This window comes from Cryptomeria japonica, chromosome 3 (genome assembly GCF_030272615.1).
Source record: "Cryptomeria japonica chromosome 3, Sugi_1.0, whole genome shotgun sequence".
Taxonomy (NCBI): Eukaryota; Viridiplantae; Streptophyta; class Pinopsida; order Cupressales; family Cupressaceae; genus Cryptomeria; species Cryptomeria japonica.
Genome location: NC_081407.1, coordinates 880867148 through 880892379, shown reverse-complemented (window position 1 = coordinate 880892379; position 25232 = coordinate 880867148). Strand labels below are relative to the sequence as shown.

The 25232-nt window shown below is 38.6% G+C and overlaps 1 protein-coding gene across 4 annotated transcripts in view; it reads right to left on the bottom strand.

Annotated features, from left to right (window-relative positions):
• Window positions 1-25232, bottom strand: part of LOC131070776 (protein GIGANTEA) — a 75502-nt gene that overhangs the window by 2008 nt on the left and 48262 nt on the right. For all 4 annotated transcript variants that reach the window (XM_058006421.2, XM_058006420.2, XM_058006418.2 and 1 more), the window contains 2 exons: window positions 5145-5357; window positions 3376-4923 (listed from right to left, as the gene is read on the bottom strand). In XM_058006421.2, the coding sequence (XP_057862404.1) occupies window positions 3376-4923; window positions 5145-5357 (1761 nt within the window). The remainder of the gene's footprint in view (window positions 1-3375; window positions 4924-5144; window positions 5358-25232) is intronic.

Here is a 25232-nt window from a genome sequence, read left to right as displayed (position 1 = left end):
CATTGAGCCAGAGCTTAAAAGTCATGCTAAGAAGCTGAAATGAGTATTGGTTTAAGTTTTAATACCACTCAGTTTGGAGGAAAAAAAATCAAATTAATGGATAATAGGAATGGGGATCAAAGCAGAGATGTGGCATTATCAAACAGGTAGTAGTTAACCTGCTTTCAGAGACAGAAGTGGTAGTTGAGCTTGGGGAAATTTTGAATATGTTTGTTGTTTTTTGATGTGAAACCTCTTCTCTGGGGAATTAAGATGATATTAAGTATAATGTTAAAGTAACACGGCTCAGGAGCATGTATCTGACCTGGTTCATAGAGGTGGTCAGTTCTCCAACTCACTGCAAGACCACAGCCCAATGAACCCAGTACAAGCACAAAGTTGAAATGGAAAGTTGTTGAGTATACAATCAGGGACATCTAAATTTAATATAATCACAACAGAGGCTTGCAGATGAAAAGGAAATTTACCATCAATGTATTTAGATTTTCTGGTAAAATATTTTTACTGCATATGGTAAAATTTTGAATTTTTTATATCAATACTATAGGATTACAAAGGAATTGAATAAAACATTTGAGTGTGAGAATTCCAAGATTAATTGGGGATCCAGTTTGTTTCAAGTTGAATCAGCAGTAATCAATGCTAATGATAAAAATGGAACTGATTTAAGGTGCAAAAATATTCCTCCTGTGGTGACTATTTTATGTGGTTGTTATTGCATAAATGATAATTATTTGCTTTCCCACAATAATGTAAGCCGACGAGGCTTTTACAGTCCATATTAATGTATTCTCAGGAAAGAAATAGTGGTGGCACAACGTTTGTTGATCGTTCATCTGTTGCATCCTCAACAAAGATGTATCATCTACAGAAGCTAAGGCTGAGTGCATGCTAATGGACGTGTAGCCTGGCAGTTTTGTTCCTCACAAGAGTTGTGTATGACCACTTCCGTAATCAGGACATGCACATCTCCACAATGTTGCTAGTCATGGGTGCCTTCCTCTTCTCTTTGGCAATGGAAGTTTTAAACGTCTTAGTCATGGTCACCTTCATGAGTGAGGTCCTCTATGTATTTCAAACTCTCATTCAAGTATATTGAGATTATCAGGCAAAAAGAAATGTATATTGATCAAAGGAAATATATTATATTACATGGGGACATGTCCCCTAGGGAAATCCTACCATTCTCATCCCAGATATGTTTCAGGGATATGGAAACAAGTATGAAACGTCTTTGGGGCTGCACCCAATCTAGAAAAAATTAGGAAAAACTTCCAAGATGGCAATAAATGACAAATGGACAGCATCGTGTAGTTAGATGTCCCTGAGATGGCCAGGGGATGCATAACCATCTTGGAATGACCAACTATCCTCTTCAGCCCAACAGTTCAAATTAGAAAACAAAGGATACAGAAAAAAAATGGGCAGGTTCCTGCAGCCCAAAGGACCTCCAGACACTCTACAACAACCCTAAACCTAAAACAAAGAATTAACACCTAATAACATTAAATTCCCTCATTTTTCCATTTTGCATTTTGGGAGAAGACAAAGAAAGACAACAAAAAAGAAAAGAAGAAAGAGGAATATCAAAAGTTAAAACTATATCAATTGAGGTAAGTTTAGCATGCATTGTTCATTTACAGAAATATTTTTGAATTGTTTCTTTCTTTCAAAATTCCAAACAGTCTGGCAGTTTGTTTGTTTTTTCGTTTTTTTGGCACATTTAGCTGTTTTTTCAAAGAAAAAGGCAATATGAGTAGCAGTGAGGGTTATGGTAGAAATGAGGTTGAGATTCAACAAACAAGCCAGAGAGGTACTAAGAGTTCATTTGGGTGGAGTGTTGTAGATGAAATAAAAAGTTACCCATTTGAAATACCTTCCTCTCTTCATCATCAAAAGGAGGCACTTGACAAGGCTTTGATGTATACCATTTAGGATTGCTTACAACTAGAGCAATATAGACTCAAAATGTACTAAGACCCTATATGAAACAATCCGTACTGTTTTAACAGCAATATTACTCCCTTTATATGCAATGAAACCACCCTTAAGCAGCTTTATGGGTCTATTGGTCAACCAATAAGAATTCAATCTAAAACATGAACTGGTACTGCTTTTAAAACTGTTGGGACTGCTGATATAAACAATAGGTGTGCGAATAATTTCCACCTCTCTCTACACAATAAGCTACAATTGGGTGCCCTACGAATCTTGGACAAACATAAAAATCAAGTATATAAATCTGAATGTGCTTGGGATTCAATTTGATTGTAATTTTATACCCACTGGGCTATCCAATACTAGAATTTGTTTGTATTTCACCCAATGATAATTACACAAAGCACATTACAAAAATTATTTGACAAAATATGTCAACTTCAAGCATCATTTTACAAAGTATGACAAATATAAAGTAACTGGATTGCCAATTTGATTGACTTTGACTCTCATTTAACTCTCAATTTGACACAAATGTTAGGTATTAAGATTCTATAATATATATATGAATTGTTTATCAATGTTATCATATGAATACTTAAAATTTCCCTATATATTTTAAATTTCCTTATTTTTTATATAGTCGTGTCCCCTTTGTCATCTCCTGCAGTCACCAAAAATGACCCAAAAAATCGGGGACCATGAAATGCATCCCCCCATCCTATGTCGTCCACATCCCAAACACTTGGGGTTAAATAGCAAGAAAATTCATTCTTCAAAATGGTTGGTAGATGATACACTAGAAATTTCCTAAAATTCTAGCAAAACTGTATGATAGAATATAATATGTGCCATCAACCAATACTTCTGCTTTAAAGTAGCGGCCTAGGTTTATCTTTGCTTTCAGTACGTTCTTTGAATGGGTCTCTTGAATTTTCTATATTCTTCATTTATAATACCCCAAAAGCAGCACTTTTACCTTAGCATCTGGTTGCTATCCAAACCAATATTGTGTTATATAAGAGAAAACTCCTTTATATTAATGAAATATGGTTTTATTATAAAAAAATTAAAATAACAACAAATGTCTGTTAGCTTTCAGGTTTACATAATGAGTGGCATTGAGAATGGAGATGGAGTTATAAGGTAGCATGTGAAGCACTACGAGCCTCAAATGCTGGGTGTTTCCACCAGAATTTTGTATGTATCTTATTTCTTGAACAACATTACAGACTAAAAAGTTATAATAATATGCTCATGATAAAAACAATTAGCAACACAAGACAGAAACTCAAAATAAACAGAAATATGATACAGCTTAATATTTTAAATACAAACTTTAGAAGTTTGGTCTATGCATGCATGACAGTACCTAGCAGATATATCCATGTCAACTTGATCTACCATCAAACAGAATAGAAATATACTGCGTCTTACCTGCCTCCAACCTTGTTTAGCTGATGTACTCTCAGCACTCGTTTTCATTTCAGGAGCTGTAACCAGCCTCTGCCAGACTAATGGTACAGCAGCTACACACAGATCTTCTTTCTCTTCAAGCACTACTTTAACAAAGTTCACTACATTCCCATTCACCCCTTTATGTATCTCCAAAGCACAAGGAGCAGCTTTATCTGATGCATCCATTTGTACATTAGCATTATTGTTTCTACAATAACCAATCGCTACATCTACAAGACATTGATCTTCATTTTTTACAATGATCTTCTCGTGCCCATGGGGGAAAGTTTCCAAGGGTGATATGGGGTTTTCTTCATGGCTTTGAATAAATGCCGATTGTTCCTGAGAATTTTCTACAGAAGCAACTCTATTTATATTAGCTTTTTCCTCTGCCTCACATTGAACATGTGATTCAGCTGGTTCAGATTTATCTGCAATAACAGTAACTGCCTTTCCATTAACATCAATGAGACCAAGAACTAATGAGGCTCTGGAACACAGATCAGGATCCCAGTTGCATCTCATTACAACAGATAGTGCATCCATGCAAGCCTTTGACCTGCGAAGGAGCTCTGATATGTGAGCAGCTACCATGGCTGCAGCAACTATCTCACTAGAGCTGTAACTCATTGGATTTATTCCAAGAGATGGCTTTAGTGACAGAAGGCCCTCTAATATACCTAACAACCTTCTTGTATGATTTACTGCAGAACACATCCCATTTGGAAAGATTCCAATAGGTCCATGTGATCTAATTGGTTCGTCCACTTTATGTAAAAGAGATTGTGGTGGGCAAGCTACCATTGGTGACGTGAAAGAGAACAATTTAACTTCACATGCCAAAGCACAAACAGCTGCAAGAACATATGAATCAAAGGTTGCTACTGCCCCTCTCTCTTTGTTTGTCCTGTGCCTGCTATATCTTTGCTTTCCATTAGTCTCCTGCCGATCATTCACAGTAAAATTTGAAAGTACCCCTATTTTTGTTTTTCTGCTACCTTGCTGGACAGCATCATCATGTCTAAGGCAAACAGTAAGAACCACAAAAAGTAAATGAGAAGCAAGTTCTAATGAAGAACAAGTTTCTATAAATAATGAATGAATCATTGCATGGAGCTCAGCCACAACAAGTTTCTTGGAAGGAAGTCCAACACAAGCATGAGAATTGCGTATTCTTCTTGTCTGCTCCCCCTGCACTTCTGCAGGAAAAGTTCTTTGCAGGATTGCTTCAACAGTAGCAGTGAATATTTTCATCAAAGACACCTCCGATGGACTTCCACGAGGTAGATATTCGAGAACTCGAAGAAGTGGATGAAACAGATTCCATGATAAAACTGGTGGTTGCAAAGGAGTTGCTACTACCATTTCCGGCAAATCAACTTTTGAAGAACTGAGAGGCAGTAGACCATAGGCAGCTTCCCAAAGAGTACAAATTCTCCATTCAACATCAGGCCCATGAATGCACATCAGTGATGCTACACCTTGGGCTGTAGCTTCTACATTAGCTTGATGAGCAGACACTTCCATCTGTAAACATATCATAAGCATTCTGGTCAAATATGTTCACTAATGTTTCCACAGAAATAGAGAAAATGCCCCTATAAACATCCATGAACTTCGTTATCTAAAAAAAATCAAGCAACTACCAAGAGTTACATTACAAGTGAAAGAATGACTAATTAAGCAGCAAGAAAAGTACAGAGCAAGAAGCAAGAAATATAGTAATATACATATATCACACATCTTACCTGCTCTCCAAGTCTTGAAGGACCAAACGCACCATATATGTCACACTGAACATCAACTCCTTGTGCATGTCTAGGAGGAGGAAAAAGCAAGCCAGGCTGTGAAATGATGCGGAATAACAGTGCTGCGGCTGCTTCTGCAGCAATGCTACCTCTCATGGACAGAGCTGTACCAATTGCATGCAGAAAATGCATATGGAACCAATTTTTTGGAAGCTGTGATGCACAAGAACTGAAGCAGGTGAAATTTTCATTGGAATAACAGATTACATGAAGAGATAAAAAATAAAACATTCTGGACAAGTAGCAAAATTAAGAGAACTGAAATATTTCATTGCCAATGCCTTGAAAACACAAATAATTTGATATCCTACATCAATTAGCAAACAATTCCTGCTTCTTCTACGCCGTCCTTTCTTATAGCAAATAGCAATGCAACACTTTGTCGAGTTAATAAAAATACTGTTGTCATCAACATATTGATACAAGACAACAATTCGACTCAGATATTTTAAACTTCATCTTTCTAAGAAAACCTGCAGCCTATGGAGTTTGATGGTTTTTGTTTATTCTGTTAACTTTAGTATACTTGTGGTGCTCTTTTTTCTTCTCCCAGATTCAGCATTTTGCTTCAGCTTTTTCATGGAGCAGAAATGCTCTCTGAGTTCTCCAGACCAGTATATCCAAGATACCTATTCTAGATGGAAATATTCACACCCAGACACTTCGGACATTCAATTGGTTAAATGTGAGTAAGGGAAAATAGAGAAAACATATTTCTGGGAACCATTTACAGAACATCGAATAACATGTAAAAACAATGAAATTTAAGCCCTGGCCTCATATAATTTCGTAGGCATACAAGACACAGAGTCAATTTGGTGGCTCTTCTATAACATGTGTTTCAAACTAACACCAAGATTTCATGGACCCATATAAATCTGCAAGGGCGGCATCAAATGATATCAAGAATGTACCAGAGAATCAATATAATTATACAATGTTTGTGTACTTTGAGTTTGCATGTTTATTATAGATTATTTTTTGGCCTAAGGTTTTATACCCATTGTATTGTGATTCTACATAAAGGTTCCAATAATGATGTGCCTATGGACATTTGTGTAATATTCCCAACATTTTTTTTTCATTTTTTTAACAGTTTTACAAGCACACCAACACCCGTTAGGGTTAGAATAATGAAATCTAAACTAGCTGAAAGGAACCCTACACCTTTTGATCACCGAGAGCCCAAGTTGGGAGGGTGAGAGCATACGGTGGCAGGGGATTGTTAGATGCAAACTTCTGAAAATGTTTATTACAATAATTGGCGGCAAACCAGCCCCTTCCACTTTTCAGTGAGATATGGAAAATATTAAAATCTCTTGGCAGTAAACCAGCCAAGGATGATGTAAAAAAAACTGAAGAACAATCACTCTACTACTTATGCAGTAGGAGGACTAGAAATGAAATTCACTATCAACTCCACCGCTTTTTCAGCGGGAGGACAACAAAGAAATTAAAAAATCAACTCTACCGCTTATACAGCAAGAGGATAGTATTACAGAGCCAAATGTAGGCAGCAAGCCGGCCTCTTCCACTTTTCAGCGGGAGTTTGCTTTACAATCCAGAAATGGCTGTTAGTACTACTATCCAACCTTACAATAAAGAGATACAATGCATAGAATAGAGAGATTATACTGTCCAATACTAATGAATACTTCCCAGCTTAACAAACTTAGCAAACTCAAACACACCCATAGAGAAATAACACGCCATTGATCACTAAACTGAAAAAGCAATCTGTTGTACGCATAACACGCAGAAAAAAACCACTACTAAAATCACTATTATGCTCATAACTCGCCTAAAACTTCATTGAATGACACAAAAACATAAGCAAATGAAAGCTAAGATTGAGACGATGCAACAAGAACCTCAAACCTGCACCGTGAACACCACCAACAACCTACATGCAACCCGAGGCAGCCAAGGAATGGTACGGCTAGCAACAGCAAATCGACTTGCAACCAAAATTCAGATTGAATACCCAAAATGATGGGTCGCACAGGTAGGGAGATCTGATCAAATCTTCGCTTCAGCCACACCAAACCAGCAACACTGAAAAAACACACACCACACTGAAAATCTGAAAATGCACACTGAAAACTTCACCAACATTCCTCCCACTCAGCTAGGTACTATGTCTCAAGTACGAAACTGGCAAAACTAGGGAGCCACAACTCCGAAGCTCAAGTTCACTCACCATTCTGGCAGCATAACGATATGATTTCTTCAAGATACTCAAATGAGAAGCCCATCCCTTGTATTTATAGATTTCTCCATCTGAAATTCAAATGCAAATGGCACCCAAACTCATTTGAAATTCACTTCATTTCATTTCATGTCCCTTCCAAACATGGCGTCCACTTTCCCAGGTAATCCTAGTCGCACATTTCCCAAGGTCCACACTTGCAACATTAGAATATTACATACATGAAATATATTCAATTTGGACGCCCTTTTCTGACTTGGGAAATAAAACATAACTTAGGATAAATGATATTATATTTCCTTCCTAAGTCGTTCCTCGAAAAATAATCAGTGAAATAATTAAATATTAAACTTCAGAATGAAGTGATAATATTTAATTAATCAACTTTTAAATCGCCCACTTCACTGCCAAATCAACCATATGAACTGGAGCGCAGAAAATACTAATTCTGGATTGGATTGGAACTCTCCTCAAGACTGCCACAAATAGCTTTGCCTGAACTGATACTTACTAAAAATAGCAAGTCATGAAAACATCTCCGAAAGATATGCTCATCAAACCCTGTGAGAGAGCTCGAAAAATCCAGAAAAACCTGAAAATCCAGTCCGCTGCCACCAACTTACTAAAAATAGTAAGTTCAGAAATCACTCTGGAACAGAATGCATGCTATACCACCGTGAAGCTCTCGAAAAACCCAGAAGGAATTCTCAATCGGAATTGCAGAAGCCCTACCAGAAAAGCATCAATTGGATCATGCAAAGCTCCATAAAAATAGGAAACCCTAATTCCTCATTCCAATCAACCTACGGGTCTCCGGAATAGGCCAATGGACCACTGATTACTCCTTTACCGAGAAGGGGACATTACAATTTGCAAATGGATTAGGATCGAATACATATGCAAAATAACCTATGTTCCATGTTGTTTCTAGGACAGCAATCTAGGGTGGAAAGGGGAGCATTTTTTGGAAATGGTAGAGGATGGGAGAAATAGATAGATAAATCCTCTCAAATTTTTACAAGTTTATCTACACATGACATCGAAATTAAAAATTAGTGTAACTTTAGAGCCTAGACATTCATAATCCAATGACTCATACAATGTATCAAAAGAACTAGCAGAAAGTGTGTTCATTGGTCCAAATATAGCAGCAATAAATACAAACATAAAATATAACTAATATGTGGACTTCTCTAACTACAAATATCAAAATGAAAAATGTTAAAATGCAAAACTATACCCCATGTAGCCTATCAATATCAAAAGAGGGATCTAACACTAAGCCACTTGTATATCAATTTGTAACTCATTCTAAGTAATGCCAACCAATCTTGGCTGCACCTCCTCCTCGTCAATGTATCTAGCATCCTTGTGATCAACATCCCAAAATTTAGTTGGAGTCTATCTATACTAAAAACACGAAGCATTATGGACTACAACTAGTTTCTTTGCTTGTCTAAAGGTAAGCCTATTCCTCTTGACCAAGTAGATGAAGCTATAGGTCAATCAATTCCTCTCTAAAACAAAGAAACTAGCAACCTATGAAAGTGGATAGCAAGCTATATCTGCTCCAATGTATCCTTCTCATTGCATGTCCACCATCCGATAGGGTCTTTTTGAGTAAAAATGAGCCTATCCATCCTATCCCTTGGTTTGTTGAGTTTAAGACCCCAAAGATTTACAAAACCAATCCATTTTTATTTAAGTATACTTGCATCAATTATATACATCTTCTAAAGGGTCTTCATACACCCTTCCTTTACTTCATGATCATTAGGAGGAGGAACTCTAGCAAGTCTATATGCATATCCCTTGAGGTTTAACAACATAGGTGGCCATATGAAGTGGATTGTTCATTGTCTTCCCACCTTTGTGTTGATAGGCCTTAGTATGCTTGTCATTTAAAAACAATTCAAGCTCATTTGTGCAAATCACTTGCCTCATTTGATCAAGCATACTATCAAATGTCTTCTACATCTCTCCAAAGCTAGGAAGAACCTATAAACATATTTGATTATCCCGAAAACATGTGATATAATAGAGCAAATATATCTACAGCCCTTATTTAGAGAAGTATGATTTGGTAGCCTTTTCCTTTTGAAATGTAGGGAATTACCTACTTGTTTTCCTAATTCACTGGAGCGGAAACAAGAGGTCTCTGGTAGCAGTCGAGGCACTCTTCATTGGTGGAGGCATTTGCCCTCCTCCAAAGAGGTTTAAGTGATCCTTCCCAGTTAGTGCCTTCCTTGTTCCTCTACTTTCGTTTCCTCATTTCTATCAAATGCTTAAACTCTTTACTTCCCACGTTTTCTTTAATTTAATTTGAATTGTTTGATTTTTGAATTCTTTTATTACAACCCTGTTGGTTGGGGCCACTAGTGCAAAGACCGTCTAATGGAGATCGGTACTAGCGCACTTGGCGAGCCTCCTAATGGCTCAAGAGGGTCACTGAACTTCAAGGGCAAAACTTGTCATTATGTGACATAGTCGCAAAGAAAACAAACCCTCTCTCTCCCTTGGCAAAGTTTCATCCCCAAGTTACTAGCGAAATCAATAATAGAGGACAAGGTTGAGGAGATGGTAGTCTACCCCTTCCAGCCCTAAGAAGATCCTCATTTCTCCTAACCCTAAGATAATTGATGCTTTGGGAAAGAAGAAAATAGGTTACAAAGTGTTACTATCTTTCTTGCTGCTTTAGATTGTAACAAAGTTCCTACAAGGAAATTCATTGATGAATGGATTAATAATATTTGGTTTAAAAAGATAGGATTATTTGAACCATTTTGCAAAATGGTTCAAAAAGGACTATTTCTTGTGTTCTTTAAAGACCATAGTATGTGAGAAATAGCCACTAGCAAACAATGTTGGACAATTGGAAACTATATGTTTCATGCCCTAATGTGGTCACCGAAAGCTTTAAATGAATAAATTCACGCTCTTTCCTACCCTAGATGGGTAACAAATAAAAACATTCCACCCCTTTTGTGGGCATTCTCACCACAACTTCTTACCCCATTGGTAATGTTATAAGGATTGAGGAAACTAAAGCCACTCACCTCCGTAAGGATGTGATAGTGGTTGTTTACTTATCTCCCAAAATTGATAGACCAAATGCAATAGACATTGATATTGGAGGAAATATATACTCCAAAAATTTAGAAATCCTTGGAGGACTTAATGAAGAGGGCATGTAAGGAGAAATTGCCCAATTATTAAAAATAGGCCAAGGAACCTTTTGTGACCTATTTCACACATCACCCCATTCCAGATGGGGACCCCCTGTTTTTGCTTTCTAGGGTTTTGCTTTGACATCGCGACTACTAATCACCAATCTTTTGCAAATGAGGAGTTAGATTTTTTGAGAAGTCATCCCAAGCCAAGTAGAGAGTTCATGCTCAGAATAGTGTTTGAACATTGTCAAACTGCTTAGAAGGTCTGAAGGACAAGGATCGCAATTGCTTTGGGTCATTTCTGACAACTTTCTATTTTTAGGAACTTTGCTTTTTTGCTTTTTTCTACATTTAAGAAATTTTGTTTTTGGCACTTTGAGCACAATCCAAGAAGCAGCATTTTTGGTTTGCTTTTTGCTTTTTTCGCTTTTTGCTTTTTCGAAAGTAGAACCTGGGTTTTGTTCCTCGGGTCATTTGGTCACTCCCCATGTTCTCAGAATCGAAAAATTTGGTCTCTAAGTGTAAAAAGCAAGGTGGTAACCCTAATTAGGGTTTTGTTCCAGATAAAACTTGGCATGAACATGGCTGATCAAGTATAAAGGTATTAATGGAGGTAGGCACATGGCTGTCCATATGAAATTCACCCAAGTTCGAAGGCATGAAGTTGAACATGGCTAATGGCAGGACATCCTCCAAGTCCACCCAAGCCAAGCATGTCAAGGCAATGTCTTAACACTACCCAAGTTCGTCGAGGTTGGAAAATGGCTTGATCAACTTGGAAACATGTCCAAGACACTTCAAACTTCGCCCAAGGGAAGAATGGCAAACAAAGGTTGAAGTTCGCCTTGTCTAGAAGATGGCACATTAACTTGGATGTCCAGGCTCTCCTCAAGTCTTCCTAGGCATGTTGGAAGGTGGCAAAGAATGATGCTTGAAGTCCGCACATGCACAAACAAACTTGGCAAGCAATCGTAAAACTCCTATCTTCAATCAGCTAACTCATGACAAAGGTCAAGCTAACTCCAAAGTGCAGTTGAAGAGGAAATCAAAGGATGTCCAATGATCTTCCAAGTCCACCTCATGTCCATATGAGCTTGTTAGCTATTGGAAGTTGTCCAATCACTCACAAACTCCAACCTTCAGTTAAGAAACCCATGGCAAGAGTTAGTTAAACTCCTACCTAAGGTTAAGCCAGCAAGGTTTGAAAAATGAAAGGTAAAACAAGGTTGGCAAGAGGTCTTCCAACTCCACCTAGCCTTGAGAAAGGATGGCAAAACACATTCCAAGTTGTTGACGTGTATTTTGTACACTATCAAACACAGAATAAAATACCCAAGGGTACCTTATCCTCTCTTGAGTAAAGCCTCTGAATGCTGAAGATATCGCGAAAAGGATCAATCGGGGTGACTTCAAGGTTCTTCGTTGTAAGATCTCTACGTGTGGATAAGCACCAGTGGTCGTTGTGAATGTTGTTTCTTCAAGGGGTCTTACACACTTTGAAAGCTGGTCTGTGTTACTCTTGCTTAACTGCAGGAACAGGATTTTCCTAAAACTAACAAGTTCTCAAAAAAGATCAAAAGAGAGTCTGCAAGAGATGAATTCTAATCTAATCCTAAGAATGACTCAATGTAGGCTAGACTTGGTAAGATTCTACCAATTTCAGTATTGCCAAGGAATTACAACTCTACTGGAATTGATGCGATCTTCTAAGGTGACTAGTGATTTTTCAAATCATCAAGAATTATAGATACTACCATAAAGATACATATCAATAGTTCAATAATGATTGAAGGTTCAAGCAATCCAAATATCTCCAGTTGACCACACAAGGCGTCCTTACAATCAGTAAGAAGCTAGTGGTTTGGAACGTGAATCTCACCAAAGATCAGGCCCAACACTTAGTCCTTCAAACTTAAATACTACTTCGACTGAGAATGATTCAAGAAAGTAAACAACCATGAAGATAGCCACAAGAATTGCAATAAAACACCATAACTGCAATATTTTATTGATCTCAAAGCCAAAATAGACAAAAAATGCTTGAAATTCTTTCTTCAATGCTCAATCTTGCTACAAAATAACTTTCTTCTCTCCAAATGCTCTAGTCTTCTAATTTCTAACTGCTTATCTCTAATATCTAATGACAAAATGAAAATGAGTGAGGGTATATATAGCTTCCTCAATTACAATGAACGGCCCAAATCAAAAGAAGATCAACGGCTGAGATTCTGACACCTAAACCCTAATTAGGGTTTGTTACAAAAAGTTCCCTTTTTAGTTGAACATTATTAAATGCATAGCCAAATATTTGATTGGCACAAAAATCGAGGGAACATAGACCAATGATAATTAAGATGCCACATCATTTTATAACAACCTCTCTTCTAGAACCTTATTCCCTTTCCAATGCTCTTTCTTAGCATATGCAATGAATCTGGACACAATTCCTTCAATCTCAGCAATAGGAATCTCGAGAAGATTCCTCATTCGTTCCTCCAAGTGGATAACCTGATCAAAGGCCTTGAGAAGAGCCGTATCCCATCCAGGTTCGAGTTCTTTGATCTTCTCAATCAGGAGCATAGTAGTGAACATTAGATCTCGTTGTCCATCTGTGATGACATTCTCATCTTTGCAAAAGATGACCTTGACTCTTTCTTCCAACTCTTGAAGGTCCACATCTGTCTCAACTTCGATCCTCCTGCCAAGAATGGTACATAACACCTCAAACACCTTGTCCTGAATTGGATGGATGACGCCCTCAACTTGATTGCATTTGGTGCTGATGTCCTCGAAAAGAACCTCCTTCATCTGTAGTAGGGTTGACCACTGGAGTAAATTATGAGCTCCTCCATCCATTATCTTTTCTTGTGCCAGGATCTTCTTTGGTGTTTGCCTAATTACTTGCAGAACAGGAATGATAACATCTCTAGTGTGAGCAAAAGCGGCTACCGTTATCATCAGGTTGTGGATGATCTCAAGGACCTGGATAGCTTGGTGGATTGTTTGCATCATTCTTGTTGTAAATTCAACGGCTACTGTGTGGGATTTGTCAATCCAAGAGCTCATAAGCTGAACCAAGCTCTTGACTCTTTCTGCCTCGCCAACTGATTCAAGGGGAAGTGCTTGCACAAGGGACACTGTTGGATCCTGACGTCCCAAGGGCTGATTGAGATGGCTAAAGTAGCCTCTCCAAGCGCCTACCTCTCTCTCAAGCTTTCTATTCTTTTCCATTTCTTCCTTAAGCTTGTCTTTAAGTGCCTCAAATGAATCGGTTGCCTCATCTAGTGCCTGCTCAACAGTGAGTGGACCAAGCTCAAACGTTTCCACACCATACTCCTCTGCAAGAATTTCACCTTCATACTTGTCCACTATTGGTGTAGCTATCTGCAACTTCCTGGACCCTGTCTCATCTGTGATCATCTTGGACATCTTCGTGGCCTTCCTCTTTTCCGTTGCCTCTTGAGAATTTCCTATAAGGCTCTCTAAGTCAATTACATCATCTTCATCTTCAATCACAATCACCCTCGTCAGTCTCTCTTTCAACCAATCCGGAATGGCGGATCTCATCTCTCTAACTTGTATTTCTTTAGGCAATGGTTCGTCTTCTCGGAGAGGAGATGTCACTTCATCATCATTCTTCTCTTCATGTAGTTCATTGACTTGGGGAGATTGACTTGATGAATGCTGAGGTGCCTTCCCCTTTTCAGGTTTATCATTCTGTACCATTGACTCCATAGACTCATCAACCTCAGGTACCGTTTTCTCTTGTCCTTCAACTTGACTTGTCCTTTTCTCATGTCGAGAAGATGTGCCTGATGAGCGATCTCGATTGGCCTCTTGCTTCTTCTTGGAGGGTTCCCTTTTCTCAGGTCTTTCTTTCCTCTTCGCGCCTCTAGGATGAGAATTGCCTTCACTTGCGCTTGCTCCTCCTTCCTCTGGTCTTTCCTCCAAAGTAAAAGTCATTGGTACGTTATGTTCTCTTAACTTTTGATGTTGTATATCCACCCATCTGCGAGTACATGACAAAACTGGAGCCATCAAAGCTCTCAAGTCTGAAATCTCAGGTTCGTTCCAATCTATCTTCACTGCTTTGTCTTCTCTGTCATAAGATGACTGGAGATGTCTACCGCTATCCTGTGCTTGATCTGCTACCCTATAAACTTTGCATTTCCTGATGAAATCTATAGGTAATCTGGAATGCATCTTTCTTTTCACTTCTAAATCACTTGAGAGATTCATCCAAAAGTCCTCTACCTGAAATTCGTGCTCGTACTTCCTACCAACTGTCTCTTCCATATACCCATAAGGATCAAAATTCTCTCTCAAGGCAAAGAACATGAATGAATATAAAGCCAATTCCTTCTCTGCATCATTCAAGGCTTGAGCATTAGGGCATACCTCAACTGAATTCCCCAATATGATGGGCACAGGAATTCCATTTCCATGCCTGTGTCTGAATGCCTTCGCATAAGCTGCCAACTGCCTAGTCACCTCAAGTAGCACTATCCTGTCTGTCGGATACCTCGACAACATGTAGGGAGGTGAAGGACACCCATGAACTCTGATATAAGTAAACTTTTGAAACTGGATGAACCAAGCACCATACCTCTTTACTAGCTCTTGTGCATCCAGAGATAGTCGATTGTGAATCCCGCCTTGCAATATCCTAGTGACGTTCATCGTGAAGGTATCATTGACTAACTTGCAATCACTTCCTAGTGGATGATGCAAATGAACATAAGAGTCACAAACTCTCACCTCTCCGGGTCCTCTTCCGATCACTCCTCTGTGAGGTAGTCCTGCATATTCGAAACTCCTGATCAAGGCATATATGACATATGAGCTCATGTGAAATGACTTGGTAGGCTTTAGTCTTCTTAACTGCACATCCAGGCAATGGCTAATAATTCTAGCCCAATGAATCGTTCCTTTCCCTTGAACTATCACTTGGATGAAGTAGAACATCCACTTCTCAAAATAGAAGGCTTGAGGAGCCCCTGTAACTCGATTGAGCAAAGTTATCAAGTCTCTGTACTCCTCCTGGAAGTCGATCCTATGTGGTGTATTGGGAATCTTGCTCAGGCGAGGACGACTTTTGAGTAACCAATTCTTATTGATGATGCTCAAGCAAGTGTCTGGATCATCTTCATACACTGACCTGGCTCCTTCTAAGCTTTTGTAAATCATATCTTTATGTTCTGGGAGATGCAGAGCTTCACTTATAGCCTCCTCTGAAAGGAAAGCCAAAGTGTTCCCTTCCTTGGATACGATTGATCTTGATTGTGAGTCATAATGGCGGGCACACTCGATCGTCAGCTCATAGCACTGGATGGCTGGAGGGAAACCGGCAGCCTTGATGATGCCACTTTCAATTATTCTTTTTGCAACAGGTGATGGCTTGCCAATGTAAGGGACCTCTCGAAACTTCTTGACACTGAAGTTTCCCAAGTTGGTATCTCCAATATTGCTCCACTTGGACACGATCTTGGTCTCCAATTCTTCGTTCCTCTGATCTTCCTTCATGAGAGTTGGGCGACTAGTAGATGCTCCTGCCTTTGGAGTCGCCATCTTGACACCTACACAACATTTCATAATGAGTAATATACCTTAAAGAGTAGTAAGGAAGATAAAAGATATTAATTAGGAAACTTCATGATAAATCTTGAGTTATCATTTCCTAATTAGCTACATCAAACTTAGAATTTTCAAAACAAAGTGCAAAATTCAAATCTTCAATAATGGTGTCAAGGTAATTTCGCCATACCCCCTCTTGAGAATTAACTCTAAGAAATGATGCAAAAAATAGGAGAATTCGCTAGGCAAAATGTGGACCAAAACTCCCTTTAGCAAAACGCGCCTCCTTTAGTCTTCACAAGCATCAACTCCACCACCTCTAGCCTCCAACACTTGAGATAAATTCGCTCCAACTAGACCAGCTTTTGCACCTTCTTCTTGATCTCCAAATTCGCACTTGAAGTAATGAGTGAATGATGGATTAAACTTGATCAAAACACCCCTATTATATAGGGCGCTCACCACCTTACCCCTATAGGCCGACTTGGCAAAATAGGCCTAAAAAATAAATAGAATTGCAAAAAAAAGGAGACGCTGACTTGATAAAATAAATGAAAATAAGCCTCTAAGTGCTCCATTTTTTATTTTAATTTCACAAAAATTAATTTTAAATGCCTTAACAATAAAAAAATTCGATTTTTGAGGCTCAAAATTAATTTATTAAATGCCAACGTGTCTTTTATTAAATGCCAATTTAATTTAAATTTTTCCAAATATTTCGAAGTTGGCAATTTTGGCATCTGATGCGATTTTAGAGGATATCAACATTGAAATAATGTAAAAATAAAGAATACCAATAACCTCGCCTTGGTCCCTTGGAGAGGGACAGGAGCGAACTTGCAATTTAAACCTTGCATTCTTCATTTTTAATCGCCAAAACTTCATCTAGGCATCTAAAGTGGCAATTTAAATTGGAGTCTTGAGTTTAATTCGCTTGATTTTAAGAAGGGAAGTGCCTTGGGACATTTTCGCCCTGGACCCTGGGTGAGGGACAGGAGCGATTTTCCATTTTTGGTCTCAATCCTTCACCTTTATTTGTCAACTTTAATGCGGAGTAAGTAATGATCCCCTTCATCCATTTCATGCATGCCTAACTCGTTTTTGCAAGGCAAAATTGATTTTCCAAAGATTTTCGCCCTGGTCCCTTGGAGAGGGACAGGAGCGACTTTTGCATTTGGCCTAGGATCATCAAGTTTTTGGAGGTAAATCTTTGTTCACCATGCTTTAGAAGACCCTTCCAATCTTGCTCAATCTTTCCTTAGCGTAATCTTGGAGAGAACTTGTTGATTTTATAAAAATCGCCCTGGTCCTTCAGTGAGGGACAGGAGCGCTTTTGAGTCTCTTGCACAAATTCTTGATTACATCAATTTCAAATTACCCTCAAGGCGTAGAATATCACACTTTACTACCTCTTAAGTCTTGGGAACAAAAATATCATTTCAAAATGTAAGGTAGATGAGCACATTTAGAAATTTCGCCTTGGTCCCTTGCAGAGGGACAGGAGCGATTTTCCTTATTATCATCAAAATTTGTAAATCTTGCATCTCAATTCCACCTCGAAATATTTTAAACATCATTTCAAACTTGCACCTTGGCCTAGATTTGTCCGAACTTGGAAAGAAAGGCTAGATATTAGGTTTTTCGCCCTGGTCCCTTGGAGAGGGACAAGGGCGATTTTGCCATTTCAAACTTGTCCATCCTTTGCTAGCCTTCCAAATTATCTTCAACGGGATAAACATGCCTTATTCCATTTATTTCAATCACAAACTTGCCTTGTCTTTGCAAGAAATTTGCACTTATAAAAAAATCGCTCTGGACCCTTGGAGAGGGACAGGAGCACCCTTTGCCTTCTAGGTATATTTCCTTGTTCTTTAAACCTTCAATCGCATCTAAGGCATAAAACATCATTTTTCCCTCCCATCCAAGTCAGGTTTTGCCTCAAAATCTCAAACGAAGAGGACAATCTTGAAAAAAATGCCATGGTCCTTCAGTGAGGGACAGGAGCGCCTTTTGTCACTTGGGTTGATTTCCTCCTTTGTGGACCACTCAAATTATATTTAATGGACAAAACATGCCCTCCTTGATCTCTTTCAATCATAAAATTGTCCTGATCCTGCAAGAACAGTGCAAATTTGAAAATCAAGCTCCGGTCCTTCAGTGAGGGACAGGAGCGAACTTTGTCACCATGATCAAATTGCCTCATCTTTCATCTCGAAATTCCTTTGCTAGGGAAGATTTCATCTTACTTGACGCTATGAATAAGAGTTAATGTCCAAGAAAGGTCTAAAATTGTGCATATAAAGAATTTCGCCCTAGTCCCTTGGAGAGGGACAGGAGCGAATTTACCCTTCTAGACAAAAACTCCATCATTTCATTGTTTTTAATCAAGTTAGGATGCTCTATCACGTTAATTTCGCAGTCCACCATGCCTTTGATGTTCCAATTTGACCAAACAAGGTCAAGAATGACTCTGCTAAGTCCTTTCGCCCTGGTCCTTGAGTGAAGGACAGGAGCGATTTTCTCTTAATCCTTCAAAATTCATTATTTTCATGCCTTCAAAATCTTCAGAAACATCAAGTCACGTCCAATTCTCTTTCCTGGAGACCCTGCACAAAACAAACTAGAAAGTCAGTGACAAATATGCATAAAATAACATTTTCGCCCTGGTCCCTTGGAGAGGGTCAGGAGCGATTTTGTCCTTTCTAGCTAATCCATTCAAAATTTAAGTCTCCAAACATTTCACAAGGCAGAGTTAGGTCATCTTCAAGGCTAGGAATCAGTTAGCAAGCCCTCGCAAAATAAGAAATTGCACTTAGAATGAAATTCGCCCTGGGCCTCCAGTGAAGGACAGGGGCGATTTCTCTGTTTCAGGCATCATCTTGCCACCGAAAAATGATCAAAATTTAACTAGGCAAGAATACACAATTTTACCTTCAAAATGCTAACACTTAGACAAAATTTGGATTTTCCCTCAAAAAACCCTGACTAGACCTAACCTGGGACCTATCTGACTTCCTGACAAACTTACCTTATCGTCTCAATCTCAATCCTCGGGAGGACGCTTAATAACTTTCAAAATTTGATTGGACTTAGCTTGAATAATGTCCAAAAGAAACCCCTAAGGTTTAGCCCTAGCCCAGACAGACCACTCACTCAAAACCCTAAAAGCAGAGAGAAGAACAGGCAAAACAAAAGCGAAAAAGAGGGGGTCCCCATTTCAATGGGGCGATGTGTGAAATGGTCACAACACAAGTCCGCCCTTGGAAAAGCATGGACTAAAGCAAGCAATGTCCAACAGATTCTAAACTCTGCCCTACCAAGCACTTATCAAGAACAAACAAAGATGGCAGGCAACCTTCTAACTCCGCCTTGTCCAAGAGGTTTCCAAGTCCGCCCATGATGGATTAAAGCTAAACAAGGTTGACACAAGGCTGTCCAAGTCCGCCAAGGCACTTAGAAAGCATGGCAAAGGAACCTTGAACTCCGCCTAGCTTTAAGATCGATGTCCAAAGCAATACAAAGTCTGCCATGGTTGCAAAAGAAATGCAAAAGCAAGGAATAAAACAGAGTTGGCAAAGAAAGCATGTCCAAGAAGATGTCAACTCTGCCCTGTCCAAACATCATCCAAGTCCACCCTAGCTTGAAGGTGTGAAATGGCAAGAAGAAGCTCAAGTCCGCCAGCCTAAGGAAAGATGAAAGTTAACATGACCCAGAAGACATGAAGTCCGCCTAAATCAAGAAGCAAGATGGCAAAGACTAAGCCAACTCCGCCTATGAAGGAGATGTCCAACAAAGCTTGAAGTCCATCATCTAGAAAAGTAAACACAAGACATGGAATAAAGCATGCCAAGTCCACCTTGGTCTATGAAGCTCCAAGTCTGCCTAAGATGAAAGGCATGAAGCAAAGATGAACATGGCAAGCACACCTCAAAGTCCGCCACGTCCAAGGGCATTCAAAGTCCACCTAAGCATGCAAGACATTTAGATGGCAAAAGATTTGTAAAGTCCGCCAAGGAACACATGAGGGAGCATGTCCAAAAGGTCTCAAAGTCCGCCAAGGCATGAGCAAAGAATGTCCAAGGCATGAGAAAGTCCGCCCTAACACAAGGAAGATCCAATAAAGCAAGCTATACTTCAAGTCTGCCTAGACAAAATTTGCTAACAAAAGCATGGAAAGGAGCATAAGATGGATGTCTAAAGATCTTCTAAATTTGCCAAGCATAAGAAGACAATCTCCAAGTAAACCTAGATGTTTGCCACATACGGTTAAACGATTAAATGCAGAAAGTAAATGCACAGAACATAATAGAAATATATTAAATAACCAGTCTCTGTATTAATTCAACAGTCCATGTACATCAAGTGCTCATAACAGTACACCCCAATACCACCATCATGATGATACTAAGAAGGAATGGTATGCAATATATAATACCCGAAGGGGTGCGACCAACCGTCGCGTTCAACTACCCTTCGGGACGACTAACTAACTGACTGTCGTAACTCATTATTACCGACGACAACATAAACATAACATGACAACATAACATAATGATTATTCCCGGCAACACTAGACTCTGCCTATGATGGAATATAGTAAAGCCAAAACAAAGTTGGTATGACCTCCTCCAAGTCCGCCATGAAGAAAGCAAGACATGGCAGGACATGATCAAACTCCGCCTAGCTAGAAAAACATAAAGACATTGGCAAATAAACATGTCTAAACCACTTCAAAGTCCGCCCTCCCAAGGAGATGTCCACACTTGAACAAAGTCCAACTTAGGCAGATTGAAGTTGGCCAAAAACATTGGCCTAGTCCGACTTGGCATAAAGGACTCCAAATCCGCCATTAAGACAAGGTTGAAAGAGAAAAGCTAAGGGCTTACACATGTTAAGAAGAAAATAAAATTGCACAAACACAAGTTGACTAGGCATAAATGGAATATGTGAAGATACCTAAGCAAGACATAAAAATTTGCCTATGGCTCAAGGGTAAGACGAAGACAATTGACTTGCCATTCTGAAGAGAGAAAATGGCTAAAGAAAAAGAACAAATTTGACAAAATAAGCACAAGAAATCAAGGGTCAAACAAACGAATGGGCTAGAAAATAAAAGATTTGACACATGAAAAATGGTTGTGTGGAATTTTCCACAACAATCAAATTTTGACTAAGTGTTGGAGAGGAAACAGGAAGAAAGAAGAAGAATAAAAAGGGAAAGTCAAGAGAAGATGAATAAAATCCTTGTCCAAGGGCGGAGTTTGTTCTACTCAGCACAAACCAAGCTAAGTGTGGAATTTTCCACAACAATCAAAATTTGACCAAGTGTTGGAGAGGAAACAGGAAGAAAGAAGAAGAATAAAAAAGGGACAGTCAAGAGAAGATGAATAAAATCCTTGTCCAAGGGCGGAGTTTGTTCTACTCAGCACAAGCCAGATACAGAATTGAAGCAAAATACACAAGCAAAGTGTGTTCGAGCATAGAAATGGTCAAAATCTTGGCTAAGTGCTAGAGGATCCACATGAAGGTGTCACAAAATAAAATTGACTAGCCAAAATTTGGCTAAGTATGGGAGATACTTCACAGAAAAAGTTCCAATTTCCTTCATTGTGGCGAAGGCACAGGGGAATTCTTCTCCAAAATTCAAGGCACTTGAAAGAGTTTCCAAGCATCAAGAAAAATCTTCAGACTTGGCAAAAATTCCAAACTTCTTGAAGGATTTCAATTCTTGAAGAGTCAAAGACAAGCTCCCAATCAAGATCAAATGGTAGCAAGAAGAGTATTCCAAACAAAATTCCATACTTACACAATTTCTCGACACAATTTGGAGAATTCAAGGAGGACGTTCAACAATCAAATTGTTCCAAGCAAGCATGTCCAGGTTCAACGATCTTGACTTATCTAGAAGCTTCTAGAAGGCACACTTCACAATGTAACAACCTTCTATTTTATTATTGGTTTATATTTAGCAAGAAGGACAAGCGTCCTCAAATGTAATTTTCTCATTGGTCGAGAGGTAGTTAGTTGTACCAAACCCTAATTAGGGTTTTATTTTGTAATCTCCACCATTGATTTGAAATCAATCCTGGCCATTAAATTGTAATTGGGGAGCCTATAAATTGAGCTCACCCCTCATTTGTAAATCATGGGAGCATGTTGCAAAACATGTTGAGATAAGTAATTGTTGCTTACAACTGCCAAAGTAATAAGTAATGCATTGTTCGAATTGATGGTGATTACCTCTCTTATTTTGGAGTTGGCATGGTTCTTATCCCTCATGATAGTTTAGATTTTATTTCATGTATGTTAGAAGAATGCAAGATTTGATAAGTATTGATTTATGGTGAATTTCCGCTCATACTTTTGATGAACAAATGATTTTTGTTCATTGTGTAAAGTTAGTCTAAGCTTATTTTGTGGAGGTTTAACTTCTACTTTGAGTAATATTGTTCAACTGTTGGTATTATTCATAAGTATGAAAATCGTAAGCACATCCCTTGAAGACCGCACTCACTTTGTGTAGTTGTCCTAAGTGTGGCGAAGCAAAGTGTTGTTATTAAAGTCATTGAATCAATACCGTCTCTTGAATTCTTAGGAATAGATTAGAATTTCTAAACCTTATCTCCTTTTCAGTTTTCTTGAAGTCCATGATCCAAACCCAAACGATAGATCCTCATTGTGAATTGAACAGGCCAAGTGTAAGCCCCCCTCGTATTTCAGCATACATAACCAAGGTAGCTATCCAACACAAAGTCACCCATTCGCTCATATAAACCTTGGAGTTGCCGTGTGGTCTTTCTCGCAATCTTGGCACACGTAGTGATTTTGTTCAAGAGAGGATAGGGTATCCTTGGATATTTTATTCTAATGTTTAATAAATGATAAAACGCATACCAACAGAACCCTAGAGCCAAAAATGTTGTTGTAGATAGCATTCCTAATGTTAATGTTGTTGGAAAAGAGAATTTTTCTAGTGGAGACAATGGACCCAAATCTGGTCAAGGGATTCTCGTTGCCTCTCATGAGGGGTCCAAGGATTCCTCTAGTTTCAATACCCAATAATCTTCTTCTAGGGGTTGGGTTTTAACTAGCCTAAAGGATGGCTTAGTTTTCTCCCCTGTTAGGGCTCCTACTTCCAATAATATTAATTTTGCCTCTATCACCCCTTGGGCCCAAAGATTCCATAGTCTTGAGAGCCCTCCACTTAATACTTGCAGTAGTAAACTCTTATTATGTCCTTAATTCTTTGGCAAAACTTTTTGCTTCATTGGACAATATGCATTGTAGTAATAAGTTGGAGACTAGTTCCAAGAGTATTGAATTGATGCTAGCTAACAATGTTGAAAATGCAAACAAAAGTATTGCTTTGGCTAGGGCAGATAACTTTATCTATGTGCCTGACAGCATTACTAAATCTACTTCAGAACTAAAAGGAAATTCAAATGCTCAAAACGTTGTGATTAGTAAAAATAGTGATCTCATTCAAAATAGAAATGGAGATCTAGATAATCATATTATTATGGCTCAAGCCTCTGGTTGGGAGATATTACTCCACCTCCTTTGGATGAATGTTGTTGAGTTGTACTGAACAATAGCCTATCTTTGGTGCCTAATACTACCTCTGGACATAAGAAAAATGCCCAAGAAATAGTGTTAGACAAGAATAGACAGTCTATTGCCCAAAATAGTATTAAACAAAGGAAGAAATACAGTACTGGGAAGGCTCAACCAGGGGACACAGAACACCTACCTAAAGAGGAGGACCATATTAAACGTGGAAATGAAACAAAGATACTAGACTTAGTTCAAAAAAATGGAAAAAACCCACAATAATTGACCAATGGTGTTTCCTCCAAAGTCAAGAATATTATCCTTGAAATTGAGAATAAAGATAAAGGCCTTAACTCAAGCTACTTGAAAAACTCCAATAAAATTAGACACGATCACAGCAAAGAAGGTGACATCATTTTGCACTCTAGGCCTAATTCCAAACATGGACAAAATGATGCCTATAATTTGGTGTTAGACAAGAGTCTAGAAATGGATGTTATTGTTGATAACAATAATGGGTGGAACAATAAGGAAGACAATTCCAAAATAGACTTGCTAACTATGCCTAAACCCAAACATGGGCAAAATGATGTCTAGGTCTTGGTATTAGGCAAGAACCTACAACTAGATCCTAATTCCAACTATAATAAGGATTTGAAAATAGAAATTACAATACCAATATTGATTTGCACTCAGTGCCTAAGTCAAAACATGGACAATATAATGCCCATGCTTTGGTGTTAGACAAGGACCTGCAAGTAGATGCCACTACTGATAGCAATATTGAATGAGGCAGTAATGATAATAATGCCAATTGTGACACTACTAGAACCCCATGTTGAACTCCTTGTCTAATACCATTCAAGGACGGGATAGTAATGTCCAAGGTGTGGTATTAGACAATCCAATTCAAGGGGTTGAAAGCAAATGAGGAACTAATATAGAACCTCCTATAGGAGGCTTGGAATCTAAGGATAGGAGTGAGATCAAAGCAAAGAGATTGAATCCTAATGCCGTAGTCTCCCCCCTTCCATAGGGTAACAAACCAAAAAGGGGAGAAAAAGTTATTCCCACAAGGAATAGCTGGATAAAAATTACTAGGAGTAAGAGGAAGAGAAGCAAGAAAGTGGTAGAACCCTGCCCCATGAGGAAGGAGATAAACGATCAACTTCCTAAATGCTTTGACAAATTTAGGAATGCTATGGACACCTCCCTATGATATGTTCTATTGACCTTTAATTGCTCTTCATGGAATGTTAGGGGCTCAAAACCCCAAAGAGGAATATAATATTAAGAGGTATTTAAACATGGATAAACACAAAGATGTTGCCCTACTACAATAAGAAAAGGCTATTAGCTTCACTCTTGAAACTAACCTCGAGTTTATATGGAAATAATCTTACCATTACTTTACTAAGCATTCCAAATGCAAGGGAGACAATGCCATCCTTCTGACTAATAAATGGGCTCATTATGGGACTGATTTTGATGTTTCTCCATGCAATAGGGCAGTGTGGATCATCA